The sequence below is a fragment of the Melozone crissalis genome, unplaced genomic scaffold (assembly GCF_028551555.1).
Source record: "Melozone crissalis strain CALT ecotype California unplaced genomic scaffold, PUWL_Pcris_2 ptg000027l_1, whole genome shotgun sequence".
NCBI lineage: Eukaryota > Metazoa > Chordata > Aves > Passeriformes > Passerellidae > Melozone > Melozone crissalis.
In genome coordinates this window covers 8,223,365-8,241,450 of record NW_026535805.1, presented here as the reverse complement: position 1 = coordinate 8,241,450, position 18,086 = coordinate 8,223,365, and the positions used below count along the sequence as shown (strand labels likewise).

Here is an 18,086-nt window from a genome sequence, read left to right as displayed (position 1 = left end):
TTAAGTTTATAAACCTCTTTCTAGGCTTCAAGAAGTCAGAATGTCATATTCTCCCCAAAGGGATTGATATAATTTCCTTTTCTTTGCTGTCTGCTTGGAAATTATCAAAATACATTTCAGGGGGGAGGGAACAATGTTCTACCTTTTTGAAGCATGTTAAAAAAAATTACACATTCCTTATCACATTGTCAGTGTTTTCCTCTGTTTTTAACAAAATGCAGTGTTTAACCAAACGCTTCATATTCTGTCCATATATTCTGGATGTCCTTTCTCTGCTGGAGAAAGTTTGGAAAGCTCTTCTGTTTCAACAGGCGTGGGTTTGTGCAGTACATAGTGGATTCCCTTCACCATCCTGAAATATTTACTGGCCTAAATGCATTTGGACCATACCTCTTGAATTTCAAGTCCATTTCTTCCATCTTTTCACCCAAACTCAGCACTTATAAATATTTTTGGTGCCACAAAGATTAGACTGGAGAAGGGAAATGATGAGACACAAAGTGGACCTGTGTAGAAATCAAGGAAGTCATTCTCAGGTTTGTTGCTGACCAAGGCCCTTACTCACCTCTAAACACTGCTAACTTTATTTTCCATTTGACTCATTTTGCATAACCCTATGCTCAAACAAACTGTTGCCTGCGCTATTTAAAACTTCCTTCAAAATCTAATCTAAGAATGCTTTTTCTGCTGCTTCCTAGGTATTGATGAGGTTGTTCCCATCAAGTGACGCAGTCCGTCAGCGCTTGCCCGCTCCAGCCCCGGGCACAGACCCCGACAAACCCCGATTTCTGGGGCCAGGCTGTCCCCTCCCAGCTCATTGCTGCCTGCTCGGCTGCCCAGTGTCAAATGCGTGCAGCAAACAAGATTAAAGCACGCAAGACCATTTAATGTCCTTTTCCTTATAACAGCAACTTTTAATTCGCAATGTGACACCACACTACGTCCCAATTTAATTTCTTGAAATTCTGAAAGCTAGCCATGTAGGTATCTCAAAAATATCGTAGTTTTGCATGTTTGTTTGGGAGTTGTGTTCTCCTCGCTCTTCTATATTCGGGAGGACGGCAGGGATGCGGCAGCGGCACCGCCAACGGGACGAGAGGAGCCTGGACCTAACGGGACCTAACGGGACCTTACGGGACCTCAGGCACGCCAGTCCCCGGCCGCGGGGACACCGCCTGGAGACAGCGCGGAGTCCTGCCGTGACCGGACACCCCGCGGTGATGTGACCCAGCATCACCCTCCGCCACCCGCCGCCCGCCGGTGTCACCGGGGGCACCGCGCCGGCTGTCCCGCCGCGCCCCGCCGCCGGGACCGACCCCGCCGGGAAGAGCCGGGCCGGCCCGGGCGCTGCCCGCTCGCGAAGGGAGGGAAGGGGGCAAGGAAAGGGAGCTCAGACCTGGCCGGCCGTGGCTCGCCGCGCCGGGCGCCGTCCGGGCTCTGGGCGCTGCCCGCGCCCCTCGGCGCCCGCCCCACCATCCCCGGGCGAGCGGCGCGGCCGCCTGAGCGACGGCCCGGGCGGCCACTGAGCAGCGGGGCCGCCCCCGGCGGGGCCCGGGCGGGGCTTGCGCGGCCCTGCGGCCCCGGCAGCCGGCGGGAGCAGCGGCCCGCAGCCAGGGCCCGTCCCGGGTTGGCGCTGCCCGCGGGATGAGCTCCGGGGACCGGGGCCCTGCCCGGGCTGGCGCTGCCCGCGGGATGAGCTCCCGGAGCCGCCGCCGCCCCCGGCGTGGCCCCGACGATGGAACCCGGCTGGAGGCTGGAGGGCTTCGAGGGCAAGGCTGGCGGAGGGGTCCCAGGAAGAGACGGCCTGCCTATTTCCTATCGCCGTTTTTAAAGTTCCTTTGTGAACTAGGAATTTTTCCTCTTAGTTTCGGAGACGATGTTAGGAAGAAGCATTCCGCTTGCTCTGCAGTTCCTCGGCTCCAGCATTGGAGCTCACTATAATTGAAATTACACGTCTTGTGAAAGGTCATTTGTCAAGTACATACCGGAGGGTTGGAACCGTGCGGTCTCCGGGGCAATGCTGGGGATATTGCGGTCTAAATGGGTGTCGCTGAGCTGCCCTATCCCATAGGTAACAACCCGCTGTGTATTTGAGTTCCAGCCGGGATAAAGCAGCAGGTGCATGTGCTGCTGGGTCGTGCTGGCAGCAGGCTCTTGGTCCCCTCCGGCTGAGAAGAGCTGAGAGTACATCTCGGGCAACCAGCCGCCTCTGGCTCTTCTAGAAGACTGACTGAAGTATTACAAAGTATCTGGAAGAAGTAATTAGTGTGTTGCCTGGCACGTAGAGGAATCTTCCTTATACACATTCATTTGGACTCAGATTTAAGGATTCTATTTTGTTTGGATTATGATTTATGGAGGCAAAATTTTTCACAGACTCTTCTGGTGCATAAACAAGCCACACTGCACCATTCCTCTGAGGGTTATTTATAATGTAGGTGTGCAGAGTAAACTGCTTGTTCACATCTGTGAGTCATTTAAAGTGCAGTTTTTTCTTTTGGGAAAAAAAAAAAAAAAAAAAAAAAACCAACCCCCCCAGGTCTTAGAAGCTCAAATATTCCCCATCTGGTTATACACACAATTTCATTTTTTCCTATTCAGTTCAGTACAGGCTCCAATTTTCCACCCGCTTGACCTTAGAGTATCCAAACAACTTCACTGAAACAGTTTCATTTGCTGGTACTTTCCTAAGTGCTTCGTGTATTTTTTAAACATTGGTCGTTGTAAAGAGTGTTAAAAACACGCTTGTTTTTTAGCAAGGAGTGCATTGTGTTCCACCCGATACCTCCTGCCTAGAGTGTTGGCTGCATTAAAAACACATGAGGTGAAAAAACCCTTTCTTTGGGTTACAAGATTTAGCCAAAAGAATCAAAATCATCATCTGGTTCCTAACGAGAGCTGTACAAAATGATTTAGCGTTGGCGTTCAATGAAAACTTTGTCCGTGTCGTTTCCTCGAACAGCGACACGCTCGCTCTCTCGGGATACTCCCAACCCTTTGAGTCCAGAGACAGAGCTGGGGAGGCTGCGGGAATGACGGGCTCGGACCGCAAGAGGGAGAGCAAAGCCTGCTCGCTCCACGAGGGTTTCTTGCAGTTTATCTGGTGGATTGACTTTTTCACTGCCCTCTAAGTAATAAAAACGCCCTGCAGTGATGGAGTTCTCGATACTGATACTGAAGAAGGAATAGGGATATTCAGGATTTTCTCTCAACTGCCCTTAGCTGTGATGTAGAGGTGGCTAGAATCTGTATTCCATTCCTGAAGTGAATAGCATTACAAGGTAGAACAAATGGGATGCATAGAACGAAATACAAAAATACAAAATACAACTTCATTTTGTAAATAGAAAGCAAGGGGCAAAGCCATAAATCTTCCAGGCAAAGACACAGAAAACTATTGTACATGTAAGCCCAGATTCAGGAAGAGAGTTCTTCCTTCTTACTGTTGTTGTTGATGGAAGGCACATACAAGCAGTAATAAATCTGCACACATTCCTGAAAATATGTGGAGAAAGGCAAAAAACTGATACACAGTACATTGTAGAAACAAACTGCAAGGTATTTGCACTTGGGAGTGATCATTTGTTAGCTGGCTCCAGAAGCTGCAGAAGTTAGCTTCAGAAGTGAACCAAAGTCAGAACATTAAAAAATATTTCTCTCTGTAATGTGAATTTTAAATGTTAGCCTCCACATGGGCTGAAGATGTTGCAGATTTTTTACTGTCTGTAATTGACTTAATGCAGGAAAGTAACTTCTAAGTTCCTGGTTGTCTTGTTAAACAATAACCTCATTTGTTAAAAAGTATTATGAACACTGTATTGCAAAACATCTACTCTAGGGTGTGAAAGCTAATCCAAAAAATGCCACCAGCTTCATTCCAGAGATGATCAAGTTGTCATCAAATCTGCAACTAGAATGTAAAATTTTGGGTTTATGAGACTTTTCTGCGTATGTAGAACGTCATTTTGACATGCTGGACCAGGACCTTACCCCTTCATGACGAAGGAGCTTTTTCTGGTCTTTTCTCACATAGATAAATATTGAAACCATTTAAGTTTACGTATTTCATATTGGTTTGTGTGTCTACAGTTGGACACATATGCCAGGAAACATCTTGTGATTCTAAAATCTTAGATCATACAGTGTCTTCTGTAAGTTCATTTTTGTGTGGGTTCTTTGAAAGGGTGACATATATATTTGAGATTTGCAATAGAGAAAAAGGTTCCCATTTTTTACACTAGTTGCAATTACAAAACTGTGATATAAATAGATTGATCATTTTCAGGCAACAGTCAAATTAATTTAAAAGTATCTTTCTTGACAGAAAACTTTTAAGGTATCATTTAAGTGGAGGAGAGGAAGGGAGAAAGATCATTCCTGTTCAATTACTATTATTACGAGATGACTTAAACTGTTGCTTTTTCAAGGCAATGACTTGTCTTTCAGTGACAGAAAAGTGGCATTTTATCTAAATAACCTCTAGTATTTGTGCTTTTGTGCCTTTGGATGGAAGAATCTGGAGTTACTTCACTTACTAATAAGGGCTTTTTTAACTTAGGAAAACTACAGTTTATGAGAAGATCCATGGCTTCCCTTTAAAAGCTCAGCCTCTTTTTAATTATCTGGCGCCACAGAGTGGCAAAATTCTATATTGCTCCAAATAATCAGTTTCTGAGAGTTTTCAAATGATCATATAATCATGTCCATTTGAAAGAAACATAAATTATAAAATATTCTACTTACTGGCACAGGCATAGCTCAAGAGAGCTAGAATGTACAGCTTAAACATTAAAGTTTCTGCGTGTGGGTTAGATTATTTCTTTTGAGGAGAATTTTTCACTGGTGGATGTTGATTTATCAAAAGTGTAAAGTTTGTGAGCATAAGCCCAGTGCTTAGGAAAAAAGCCTTCTGCTGATTTGCAGAAATATATTGAGACATTCCAGTGAAAATGGCTGTACCTGGTCAGCCAGTCCGGTGCCCACTCACTTGATTGCTGTCCTCAGACAGTGCCCAGGGAAGTGTCTTTACCCCAGAATCCTGTCCCAGTCACTAGAGGTTCAGGGACTTTGTGAGCCAGAAGTTTTGTCATTTGAAACTTTTCTTGGTTTTTTTTTTTTTTTTTTTTTTTGTTTTGTTTTTTATTTTTTCTCTTGCGATTCAGTCCAGTTGCTTTTGAATAAACATCATTTTCAAGACCCAAAATGTCCTAAGATGGTGATCTCCATGGTTTAAATGATTCATTTAGTTTTAGGCGTCACCTCCTTGTTTCACTTGATGCCTCTAAATTTTCGCAGAGACAATGAAAAATGTTCTTAGAAATTTCTGTTATATTCCATTTTCTCTTTCAGAGTGAAGTTACTAATTCACTTTAAGGGTTTCACAGTAAGATGCCCCTCACTACCTTTGGGCATCCCTCATACCCTACCTCACACCTGTGGCAGTCCTACCATATTCTGCATGCAGTATTTGAGGTGTAGGTGCATTTATACAGCAACGCAGTGATGTTCTCTTGCTTGATTTTTATTCTCTCCCTAGCAATTTTTAATGCTACGAGGCTTTTTTGGTTTCTGGCAAGGTTTGTGGCACACAGCAGAGCACAGCACAGCCACAGCATCGGTGATTCAGAGGTCTATTGCTCCTTACCAGCAGATCAGATATTATGAAAACAGTGTGAGTTACCTTTTTAAGGTAGCTAAGCTTCATAAGCCCTGCCTGGCGAGCACTGGTGTGTGAGCTAGTTCTGAGTAAGGTGTTTTGAGTACTGCAAACGGTGCTCTTAGAGAACAGTGCAATTGACGTGTGTGGGTGTTGCATGTTATCGTTTCATTCCTCTAGATGCCTCTTTGCTTTCCTTGCACTAGGAAATGTGGATTCTTTGGGTGTTACCTGACAGCTCCCTGGCACTGATGTTTCTCCTAACTGGAAAAACTTGGGGAGAGCAAAGCTCTTCTGGAAAGGAGAAAGTTACTGGAAATAGTGTCACAGAAAATGAGCTGGAATACACAGAGCTGGAACTTTGGAATGGTTTCCTGAAACTGCCCAGTCTGTAGAAAAAGAATCACAGTGAATGTAAAATATGTAGGTATTGAACTGGGCTGAAGGAGCTGGAGACTTTGCTTGCACTAAGTGAGGATGAGGATAATTGTCTGATTTGTCTGGAAGGTTAAATCTCTTAAGAGCATCCAGTCTCTCTTTGAGCTGAAGATAATCCAGCATTTAGAGTAGGTCACTGGGACAGGTAGTGCCAAATAACTGTGTCAGTTTCCTTGAAATGACTGAATGCAAAACAGGGAAAATTCAATGAACTAACAGTGAAAAACTCAAATTACTTTCCTTATGTGTTTGTATGTGGTTAAACCTTTTCTCAATTCCTTTGGCCATTACCATGCCAGAAGTCAGAAGGCACAGTGAACCTTTGGTGCTAAAGAGGAATCCAGAAGTTTGCTGGAAGTCCTGAGCATACCCTAATGGCCTGCTTTAGATTGTTAAGAAAATTACTGTTGGGTGAAAGTCAATTGGCAAGGAATGGGTTTTGTTGTATTTTCCACTTTTTCCTTACCTAAACATTGCTGCTCTTAAATCTTTATGGAAGCATGACTGCGATGTTGAGGTGCCCTTTTACAGTAGTCACTTTTGCAATAACCATTTTCACACAGAGTGAAAAAGTTGTATCTTTGCTAGATGCAACTCACAGACTTGGGAAAGGCTGTCCCCATTTGATAATCTGTCACTTGCAAATGATGGGCTTAATACATACATTATATTCTTGGACCTGGGAGGATTGTGAAAGGCACAGAACATAGGTGTTGAAAACTTAAAAAAATTTTTTTTCTGGCTAAAAATCATAAAATTATAGAATGGTTTGGGTAGGAAGGGACCTTAAAGGTCATCTTGTTCCACTCCCCCTGCCATGGGCAGTGAGACACCTTCCACTAGACCAGGTTGCTCAGAGCCCCATCCACCCTCTCCTTGAACACTCCCATAGATGGGGCATCCACAGCTTCTCTGGGCAACCTGTTATAGAGCCTTTCCATCCTCACAGAGAAGAATTTCTTCCTAACATCTAATCGAAACCTATTCTCTTCGACTTTGAATCCATTTCCCCTTGTCCCATTACAACATGCTCTTGTAAATAGTCTACCTCCATCTTTCTTGTAGGTTCCCTTCAGATACTTGAAAATTTACTAATGTATAAATGCTTATATAAAAAAAATAGCTGGGTTTGGTTCATAATTTTACAATTTTAGAAAATGTGGAAGTGGTGGCAAATTAGGGACTGTTGGAAAGGATCAAGAGGTATGGTTATGAAGAAACAAATGGAGTATGCTTTTCAAATTAAGTTTATTGGATTTTTGTGAAGTGTGTAGTCAAGTCTCTTTCTGCTCCTTAGATAGAGGGTTTGTGACTAGAACAGCTTGATTTGCATTGGATGCAAAATAGCATTTGCTTCCTCTGGCTCTGAAATGTAGTTGGCTCTGGAGGGAAGCCAAGCAGCCACTGTGTGCAGCAAGGGCACCTGACAGATCAGGCTCTGAAAGACACAGCATCCCTGCATCCCTTTAAATCTGCTGAGGACATCCAGAAACTGAGGAGGGAGAGTAACTACACGGCAAGAAACACAAGCTAAGGCCATAATGGGATACATCAAAGTCACCACCAATTTTTTCCAAAGTTGAGAATACATTTAAAATAAGGTAAGACAGTTGTGTCGTACAAAGTCCAGTGACTCGGGAGCGAGTCCAGAGAAGGGCAGTGGAACTGGCGAAGGGTCTGAAGCACACATCCTATGAGGAGACGCTGAGGGAGACAAGGTTGTTTATCCAGGAGGAAAGGGAGACTTAAGAGTGATATTTTCAGTCTCTACAGCTGCCTGAAAGGAGGCTGTTGCCAGGTGAGTGTCGGCCCCTTCTCCCAGGCAACTAAGATAGCACAAGAGGACACAGCCTTAAGCAGTACCGGGAGATTTAGGTTAGCCATTAGAAAAAATTTCTTCAGACAAAGGGAAATTCGAAATTGGGATGGGCTGGCCAGGCAGGTGGTGGAGTCGCCATCCCTGGAGGTGTTTAAGGAAAGACCGGACGTGGCACTCGGTGCCGTGGGTCTGTTTACATGGCGGCGTTCGGTCACGGGCTGGACGCGATGACCTCAGAGCGATTTTCCAACACCATCGATTCTGTGACTCGGAGGCTCACGCAGGTTCATCTTTGAGTTAGGACAAGGATTTGCCACGGAAAGGCGGCAGTCGCTGCGGCCGGACCGCGCAGTACCACAGGCAGCAGTGACTCCCCGGCCGCTCCGAGCGCTCTCGGCGTGAGGCGGCGCGGCTGCGGGGCCGGGCCGGGCCGGGGGCGGGGCGCGCCGCGGTTGGCGGCGGCCGGCACGTGGTGGGGCGGGGAGCGGGCACCGGGCAGGGACGCGGCGCCGCGGGTGAGGGTCCGCTGGGGTAAGGGGTGGGCGGCGTTCCCCCGGTGCTTCCCCTGCCTGCTGCTGCTGTGGCGCTCTGTGTGCAGCCGCTTTCCCAGGCGGCGCCGCCGTGCTCCGGGCCCGCGCTGCCGCCGGCTCGAGGGAGGCCCCGGGCGGTGCCGGAGGCGGCGTGGCCCTGCCCGGCCCGGCCCGGGGTCCATCGGAGCGCTCGGTGCCGCCGTGGGCGCGGGGCTGTTCGGGCGGGGAGGGCACGGAGCAGCAGCGGGGCCCGGCCGCCGCCACCTCTGAGGCCGGGCGGGCCGGCTCCGCTCTGCTCTGAGCGGCCGGAGGCGCGGGGGGGCGGCCGCGATGGGCCCGCAGGTGGGGCGGGAGAGGGGATCTGGGGAGCTTCCCAGAGCTCATCGCTGTGTGCAGAGGAGGCGCGGACAAGATACGGCCAGGCTCCATTCCGTGGTGCTCGGTGGCGGGGCAGGGGGCCGTGGGTAGAGACTGAAACACGGCGGGTCTCTGAGAAGCGCCAGGTGTGGCGTGAAGGTGGCCGAGCCCTGGCACGGCTGGGCCAGAGAGGCTCCTGGGGAGTCTCCATCCAAGGAAACATTGGAAAGACACCTGGGCATGGGCCTGGCTAGCTGGCTGCAGGTGGCCCCGCTTTAGCAGGAGGTTGGGCCAGATGGGCTCCAAAGGCCCCTTCGACCTCAGCTGTCCCATGATAACGCGCTTCGGTGACGCTGTAGCACATATTAAATCTCCATTGCCACTCAAATAAGAACTTGCTATTTGTAACATCCATAATAGCAGAGCTGTTCGGTTTGCTGCACTGTTCTTACTTGACGTTATTACAAGCTGAATGAGTTTTGAACAGCAAAACTGAGCAAGGGAAGTTTTGTGGCATTAATTCCTCACCTCTGTATGATGTTTCCCAATGGTGATCCAGGGTCATGCCACAAACAATGTAACAACAAGTGCAGTGAAATCTCAGTGTCATGTGTACAGCAATTCCCCTTTTCTATTGCTTCCATTTTGCACAGTGAAGTTTGTGTGAATTTGGATGAAATGCTGGAAATAGCTGAAGTTGGTAAATCAAGAGAGCTATTTCCTTGAGAAAAATTGCAGAGATAATGCAACAAACATTTCAAGACAGTAGGACAATGAAAAGACCATTATTGTAGGAAATGTTTGTAATTTTGTTTTTAAAACCATGTGACCTGTTGTTTTGATTTTTTTGTTTTGTTTGTTATTTGTTTTTTAAGCAGGCATTTCTTAATCAGCTAAAATGGTTTTAAAGAAGAAGAAGGAAATTCAGGTGGATGCATTCTTTCTTGATCATCATCAGCTTGAAAAACTTCAGAGTAAGTAGAGTGGTTTTTTTCTGAACTAGTGTGTGCTTTCTCTTGCCTGAGTAGTTACTGAAATTGATCTGTTTTTTTGCTTGTTATGTTTGATTTCTAATGGTTTTGTTTTGTGAGTTTTAGGTGTGTTTGCTCGTCTGTGGTTTGTTTTTGTTGTGTAATGACAATGACTTCTTACCTTGGCAGAGTCAAAAAAATCCTTTAGAGCGTTGTGGCTTTGATTTGAAAACTCTTTACTTTGTTTTTTCTGCGGTGTGAGGGTAGTAGAAGGTCTTATTTTTAATCCTACTTGCAGGCCTGTAATTCAGTGATATCTGATGGGTTAGCTTAATATGTGGGATAACACTGAATTTCCAAGAGTCACAGAATGATTGAAGTTGGAAGGGTTCTCTGGAGGTCACTTTTCCAGTCTTTGTGTCTTCTGTAGTTAATTTGTTTTAAAGCTACTCTTCAAATGGTATTTTCTTTTGTGGGGACTTTTTTTGTTTGATGAGGGGAGGTTCCATTGATATTAATGTGAAAAAAAACCAAAAATGAAGTAATGCAAGATTTATATGCTAAAGTTACTATGAGGTGGACTGGTGAGGTCCCACCTGGATTGCTGATCCAGTTCTTGGCTCCCCAGTACAAGAATAATATGGAGAGACTCCAGCTAAGGGCTAAAATGTTGAAGGGCCTGGGACTCTTTGGCCTGGTGAAGAGAAGGCTCAGGGGAATCATAGCAATGTGTAAAAAATACCTGAAGGGAGGACATAAGGGAGGCAGAGCCAGCATTTCTTCTGTGCTAAATAGTGACAGCAAGGCATGGACACAAACTGAAACACTAAAGATTCCCTCTAAACATCTATTTTAATGTGAAGGGAAATGCTTTTTTAATGTGAGGGTGACTGAGGACAGGCACAGCTTCAGTAGGGAGTTGGGGAGTCTCCAGCCTTGGAGGTATTCCAAAACCACCTGGCCATGGTCCTGGGCAGCCAGCTCCAGGTGAACATATTTGAGCAGTGGGCTTGGACCAGGTGACCCCCAGAGGTCCCTTACTGTTGTGTTCCAGTGAAACTGATATTTTGCATTTGTGAGGGAAAAAAAAGTGTTAAGGTGTTAGGAGACTTAAGGGTTTGTGGCACCAATGGGTTTTACTGGAACTGGGAAAAAACCTAAGAATCAAGCAGTCATTTCAGTCCTTTCTTCTTATAAATGATGTGTTATTTATACTGCTTATTGTAATTACTTTATAAAAAGATCCTCTTCTTCCAAATGTAGGGTTTTCAAAGGCTGAAGAGCAAAATCTGGCATCTCTGCTTGTGCGCTGTGCAGAGCTGAGAAATGGCATCCAGCAGATCCAGTGCATTAAACAGGTACAGTTTCACTGTTCTTAGTGTGGCTTTTGGTAACTGATAGTGTGTCCTGTGCACTGTTAACGGCAAATACAGCTCTAAAATAAACTCCTAATGTTTTCTACCTTCCTGGAAACACAGGAAAAGCAGCTGCACATGCATCAGGTAGAAATGCAGTTTTAGTACTTAATTAGTGAGGGCCACAGTACCTGAAAATGGTGCAAGGCAAGTGACACCAAGTTTACTATTTTGTATGTATTTTTTTTGGTTTTAGAGGTGTTCTTAGAACATTATTTGAACTTGAAACTCAAAGGGGAATGGTAAAGAGGGAGACAGTTTTGTGCCATATGCTTGGATGAGAGGTAAGTCTGCCAGTGTTAAAAATGGTATATCCAGAGGTTTTTGTTCATCATGTGTTCTTTTGATTATAGATTATGCCACTGGTGAAGCAGATGGATCAGAACTCTGCAGGTGATCCCATGGTTAAAGCTTGTTTGGATGTTTTGGGGGAGACTTATTTTTCACTGGGTGCAAAGAATCCTTTGAAGAAAGTATTAGCAAGGTAAAAGATTGAGTAGTTAGCCTTCATTTTTTTTTTAATGTTTTCTTTATCTCTAAGTCAATAATTTGTCATTCACTATAAATTAACTTAATTATGACAAGTTGCAGTACTTAATATGTGCATATGTACAGTTTTTCTTTCTAAGTTAAAAATCTTAATTATAAATAACATATCATTGGATAACTTCAAAGTGAAGCATTGTTTTGGCCCATTTCATTATTGGAAAGACAATATAGTGTAATTAGCAGTTTGAACTTTAAAATACAATGTTAGAATACAAATTTTAAAACAAAATCTCAGCTTTGTCAACAGAAGATGGTTCAGAGGAATCCTAACTAAATTGTGGTTTCTTGTGCCTATTTTTATTGCAATTATATTTTTTTATTGCACAACTATTGCTCTATTTCTTTAATTAATTTTTTTATAGCCTCAGCATTTTTTAAGATCTGGTGCTGAGCTGCCTTCCTTTCTTTGTCTGAAAACATTCTCTGTCCCACTGAGATGCAGGGCTTCCGTCCTGGATTTGGTGGCAGCCATCCCCAAGCTGTGCACCCCTCTGACAGGTTTTCTAGCTGCAAACTGAAAATGTGCATGTTAATTTTAGAACAGATGATGTTTTCATGCAGGATACAATAATGTGTATTGGAGTTTTAGCTGATATGGATTTTGGTGCAGTGGATGTTCCAACACCTCAGGAAAACCAAGCTAAGTGTGCTGTTTCTTCATGTTGCAGTTCACTGAATGGTCTTCCTGGACATCTGATGGTGCCAGCTGTGCAAAGCTTTGTGTGCTGCCTTCGGGAGGAGCTGAAAACCACAGATGTGTATTTGTACAGAAAAGTGCTGGACAACCTTGCTTCCTGTATGGAGGACTTCATCTTAGGTGCAGTGACATCAAATGTTCCTCTGGTTAAACTTGCTCAGCACTGGGGCCACGCCTGATAGTGATGTTGGCAGTTATGTAAAATAGATAGCGCTGGCTAGTACTCAGCACTTAAAATGTATTTTCTTTCCTCTAGGTAGAGCCTGTATTAAGAACCTGTTTGAAGAAGGTAAAGTCACATTTATAGTAAAATATGCTTCTCTGCAGGTTACTGGGGGAGAGGTATGTGTGGAGAAGAGTGACATGAAGCAGGCATGAAGATCTATCAGATCTGATTTCCTCCTGGCTAATTTTCAAAAAAACTAGTACCCTTAAATGGTACTTTTTTTGTGAAAGACAAGACTGATTCATACCTTTAATTTCCAGGGGTCAGTTTTGCTTTACTGGGCAACCCTGATACAAATCTGAGTAGCAGTGAGCAATTGTGATAGGGAGAGTCAATATCTCACAGATTAGGCCAAGTGGATTGGGAACTTGTTTTGTACCAGGTTGTTGCAAAGCAGTTTGAGATTTTGTTTTAACATTGCTTGTGTTTGTCTGTAGTGAAATACAAGTTTAATTTGTTGGTGGAATGCAAGAATCACCACTGTATGGGTAACTATTCATTGCAGCTGGGTATGTGTGATGTATTGAGATGTATGTGTGATGGCTTTGCTGGGAATTTTCTGTTCTATTTCTCTTGTAAGTAAATTTATACCATAATTATTTTCACTAGTTCTTCAGTTTCTGCAGAAGTTGCTGCTTGACATACAGGAGGAAAACAGGCAAGTGAATGCAATAGCAGCTCTATTTTATCTGGTTTTATTTCACTCTTGCAAGATAATTTGGTTTGATTTAAAATATCACTTTGGTAGCCATACATTGATGAAAGATAGAAATATTGTTTTACAGTGGTGCAAATTTTAAATAAAAACTGATTGATTCTTTTATTTTGTGGCAATATGATAATATAATAGAGGTAAGGCACTGATACTGTTAGAGCTACTACTAAAGGAGGCCTTTGAGTTAAGGTTTTGCTATCTGAATTGTGGCTAAAGAGTGTAATTAATAAATGTAAAATTCAGGTAGAGTAAAACTCTCTCATATTCTATGAGTGTTTAATTCAGTATTGATATACTTGACATTTTCCAGCATTTCATTAAGTGAAGCAGCTTCATTGTGGTCTCTCATTCTGAACTGAGAGGAGAGGGGCACAGAATGAAGTGCTTTGTACACTGAAATATTAGATACTTTCTGCCTTTATGTTAGAAGAAAGTCAAATCATAGAAATGTCCTTCATACATGGAGGAACTACTTGAAAAATTAGAAAAGAGCAGCACTGCATTATGTTGGCCTTTTTGGAAAGTTTCTGGTAAAGTTCAGTTCTGCTCAGGCAGAATAACATGAATGAAAGTTTGTCACAGGAACCTGCAGAAAATGTAGCACAATTTGTCATTTTCATTTGTTAAATTTATTTTAACAAACTACCCTTGAGTCTGCTCCTTGTTTTGCTGTAGTTACATATCTGATCAACTCAAGCAATACATGAGTTTTTACCATTAATTCTACTTAAAGTTGGCAGAATGTGGTTCTCTGAGGATGGTGAAGAATGGTTTTAATTTGTTTTTTGTGTGCTTGCTTGTCTTTTTTTTTTTCCACAGAAAGAATCATGGAAATCGTATTGTTCAGACTCAGCTGATGCACGATTTACTGATAGCCATTAAAGTTTCAATGATGCTTATACAGAAATTGCAAGAAAATATCCAGGGAAGTCTTTGGAAAGACAGTGAATCTTCTGTTTGGCAAAGTATGTGTAGTTTACTGAAAAGTTGCACCAACTTCCTAATGGATGGTAAGTGTAATAACATTAAACCCCTAATATTTTCATTAACCTGTTGTCTTCGGAGTAAGCAACCTGTAGGTATAAAGACTTAGTTTAGCTTGCATGGAAATTGAACTACTGAGATCAATGTGAGTAGGAGCAGTAGTTGTTTTTTTGGTGAGCTATGATTTGTAGGTGGCAGTTTTAGAGTGTACAGTTTAACTTGTCCCACTGCAAATATCAAGATTAATGCTGTTATTAATAATTCAAAAATTAACAGAAATGCTTTTGAGAGTCACCAAATGTCTGTGCCTACCAGAAATATCTACACCTCCATGAAATATGCTGTTAGAACTATTTATGGGCACACCATAACTGATAGTGTTTTCTTTTCTAAAGCATACAGATGTTTTGATGTAGTAGAATTTAACATGTCAGTAGTCTCTGCCACAGCCCTCCTTGCCTTAGTGGGCATTCTTGTGTTTTCTTCTGTTAAAGATATTAGCAATTTCTTATTACACTGAAAGATCAAGTTATTAATATTTGCTATCCAAGCGGGCACTGCAGATTTGTGATGGTACAACTAACTACAAGTAGCCTAGCAAAATTCAATGCCATATTTTATAATTTTGCCCTGCAGTTCTAGCACTCAGTGTTTACTGCATTCTAATGTACAGTGTCTCTGCTGTGTAGCAACGCTCCTGCAGACTGTTCAGACTACCTCAGGACTGGCTGTTGTTCTCTTCACCAGAGCTATGTATGAGCCAGTTGAGGAATTACCTTCATTGGTAAGTGTATTTCTTGGCTGAAGACTGTGCAGTATCATGGTGTTGTTACCCTGTGCTGTCAGTGTTGTCTGGAGGCTTTGCTGATGCAGGGCTTGCCAGCCTTTCTATCAGTCCTTAGCTGGAGTATAATCCTTTCTTCTCTCCTTGCTATATGAAGTCGTAAGACTTGGGCTTGGAATTTGTTTACAACAAATCCCTTCAGATCTTCTAAGCTATGCATAAAACAGGTTATGTGCTGTGCTGAGGTGCTGTGATGGGTGTGTTTTGGTGTTGCAGATCAGTGGCTTGCTCCTTGGGACAGTGGAACACTCGGGTGTGCCAGCGTGGTTCCTGAGGAGCTGTGGGGTTCTGTGCACGCCGCAACTCCCGGGCTCGGTGCTGCTCTTCCTTTGCCACGGAGCCCTGGCTATGCTGGATTGGAAAAATGGCAGCATGGGTGAAAATGGAGAGAAGCTGTTGTTAGATATTGCATCAGTCTTGCTGTCACTGAGTTCAGAGTAAGTTTGTGTTCTGTGTTGTTTCATGTTTTCTAATTCTATTTTTGCATGCCTCCTGTGGTCCTGGTGGAATATCTGTTTTCAGTGTAATGATAATAGGTTCTGTCAAAAATGCAATCTTTTTAATATATTCATAAAAGCTTTGTAAATTTGAAAAAATATATTGATGTTGCATGTGTAGTTCTAAGTTTCAGTTTTTCTTGCATGCTAAAATTTTGTTTTCTGACATGAATGGCATAAATTTATCAATTCCCTTATGGTTAAGTTGTGTCAGGATCAGTTCTTCTGTAGACAGATAAACTTCAGTTTCAGGACATCATGTCCTCTCCTTCTGAAAGTTCAGAGGAAAGCAAAGTGGGTCAGTGAATGGAATACTTGAAATAATATGAGTTTTAGTTGTTTGGTTTTTTTTTCCTGGCTGCTTTCATCTAAGGGCCCGCCAGCACTGTTGGATTGGAGATTAAAATGTGTATTCAGTTCAGTCTTTGATTGTGCCTTGGAGATCAGTTTTGCGATCTTGTTTTTGCACATAGGATACTCAGTTCTGATGGTTTTGTATGACAATGAAAATTTTTCCTTACATTTTCAAGAAACGTGCAACATCATAATGCTGCTCAAATGTTAGCAGGTGCATAGTAATTTTTTTGTTTTATTGTTGTGGGGCTTGTGTGGTTTCTTTTCCCCATTGTTAGGGGGTTTAGCTGCAACTCTTAATAGCACATCAGGTAACTAAGCATGTACTTGGCAACATCCAGTTGATTACTTCTGTGTTCATTCCTTTTCCTCCATGAATGTGTTAAGTCTCCTAATCTGTTTTCATGTAAGGTAAAGGAATGTGATGAATAGTTATTCTGAAATAGAAAATGTATTTTTAAAAACTACTGATAAATGAAGATAATGAAATTTTTTTTTGTGTTTGTTCTTTTTAAAAGGTTAAAAGAACCCAGCGTGGCAACATCTTTGTCTAGAATTCTTGTTATTTGGACTAATTCAGCACTGGCTGCCCTTGTTTCAGGCTCTCCAGATCTAAAACTCAGACTTAATGGGAGCTCGGATATAAGTGGGAAGCTGCTGGAATACATTTATACACACTGGGACCACCCTCTGGATGCCATCAGACACCAAACCAAATTGATTTTCAAGCATCTTCTTCAGATACACCAAACCACCATTGCTGGATCCAATGGAAAATCAGACCCATTCTTTGCAAGGCTGATAAAGCATTTACTGAGCTTGGATTGGCATGTAAAAGGGAAATATGCTTCTCTTGGCTCTCTGGTGGAATGTGTGGGCACTGAAAATATACTGCAGTTGGACAGGACAATTCCAGTGCAGATCCTGGATGTGATGAGTGATCAGTCTCTTGCACCTTATGCCAGTGATCTTCTGGAAACCATGTTTACAAATCACAAGGCCCATTTTACTTTGAGTTTTCAGAAGGGCACCTGGATTGACCAGTGGCACAACATCTGGGTTTCTCCTCTTCTGGTAATACTGTGTGAAGGGAACCATGACCAAACTACTTATATAATAGATTACTATTTACCAAAATTGCTCAAATGTAACCCTGACAGTCTGAGCTACATGATAAGAATTCTTCAGGCCTCTGCAGATGCTAATCTGGGTAAGAAAATAAACTTTGTATTTGTAATTATGATTGGATTAAAAAAAATCGTGACCATGTGATTTCTGGTCTATTATTATTGTTAGAATTAATTTGGGAGAAAAATTCCAGATGCTTATTATTGCTATTAGTATTTCAAGGGGAAAGTCATGATAATTATAAGTGTGTCTTTGTGCCATCAGCAAAATCCTTCTGTGGGTACCTTATGGTTCTCTTTACCAGGGTTTGTTAGGTTTATGTATTTTCTACTACTGTTTTTCTTTTTTAAATAGGTGTGTCCAGTAACAGATGGGTTTTTTTCTTGTAAATATGTGGATACAAGATTTATGATTCTCTTGTTTTGAAGTAATTTAGTGGACTCTAAAATAATGGCATTGAGACCTCACAAGGTCTTTTTGTCATATGACGCATTTGTAATGAAATTTTTTGGCGATTTAGAACTAGTTTAATCTATAGCAGCACAATCTTTTGGGATTTATGGAGTAGAAATAAAAGGGGGTGGGTCCATGTGTCGAAAGTATTGGGATTTCTGGTGAGCACTGCAAATAGTACGTTGCTTCTATTAATGAAACAGTGATTATTACTGGTTTTCATTTTCTTTAGGCTCTTGCAGTACTAGAGGAGCTCTAGGAGCATTAATGGCCTGCTTGAGAACAGCCAGGGCCCATGGACATCTGGAACTTTCAAACATCATGAGCAGTGGTCTTGTATCCACTGAGTGTATAAAACAGGGTCTGGTTCATCAGCACAGCCAGGTAAAGGGACAGCCATTTATGTATCCTTTAAATTAGAATAATTGCTTTGGTCCTGATTACTGTGGTAGT

The 18,086-nt window shown here is 42.9% G+C and overlaps 1 protein-coding gene across 2 annotated transcripts in view; it reads left to right on the top strand.

Annotated features, from left to right (window-relative positions):
* Positions 1-8,394: 8,394 nt before the first annotated feature.
* The window catches only part of THADA (THADA armadillo repeat containing), a 152,066-nt gene continuing 142,374 nt past the window's right edge, over positions 8,395-18,086 (top strand). For both annotated transcript variants that reach the window (XM_054280582.1, XM_054280583.1), the window contains exons 1-12: positions 8,395-8,428; positions 9,679-9,774; positions 11,035-11,129; positions 11,540-11,670; positions 12,404-12,552; positions 12,689-12,721; positions 13,268-13,320; positions 14,197-14,383; positions 15,047-15,141; positions 15,418-15,638; positions 16,571-17,262; positions 17,866-18,017. In XM_054280582.1, coding sequence (XP_054136557.1) covers positions 9,699-9,774; positions 11,035-11,129; positions 11,540-11,670; positions 12,404-12,552; positions 12,689-12,721; positions 13,268-13,320; positions 14,197-14,383; positions 15,047-15,141; positions 15,418-15,638; positions 16,571-17,262; positions 17,866-18,017 — 1,884 coding nt within the window. In that variant the 5' untranslated portion in view covers positions 8,395-8,428; positions 9,679-9,698. The remainder of the gene's footprint in view (positions 8,429-9,678; positions 9,775-11,034; positions 11,130-11,539; positions 11,671-12,403; positions 12,553-12,688; positions 12,722-13,267; positions 13,321-14,196; positions 14,384-15,046; positions 15,142-15,417; positions 15,639-16,570; positions 17,263-17,865; positions 18,018-18,086) is intronic.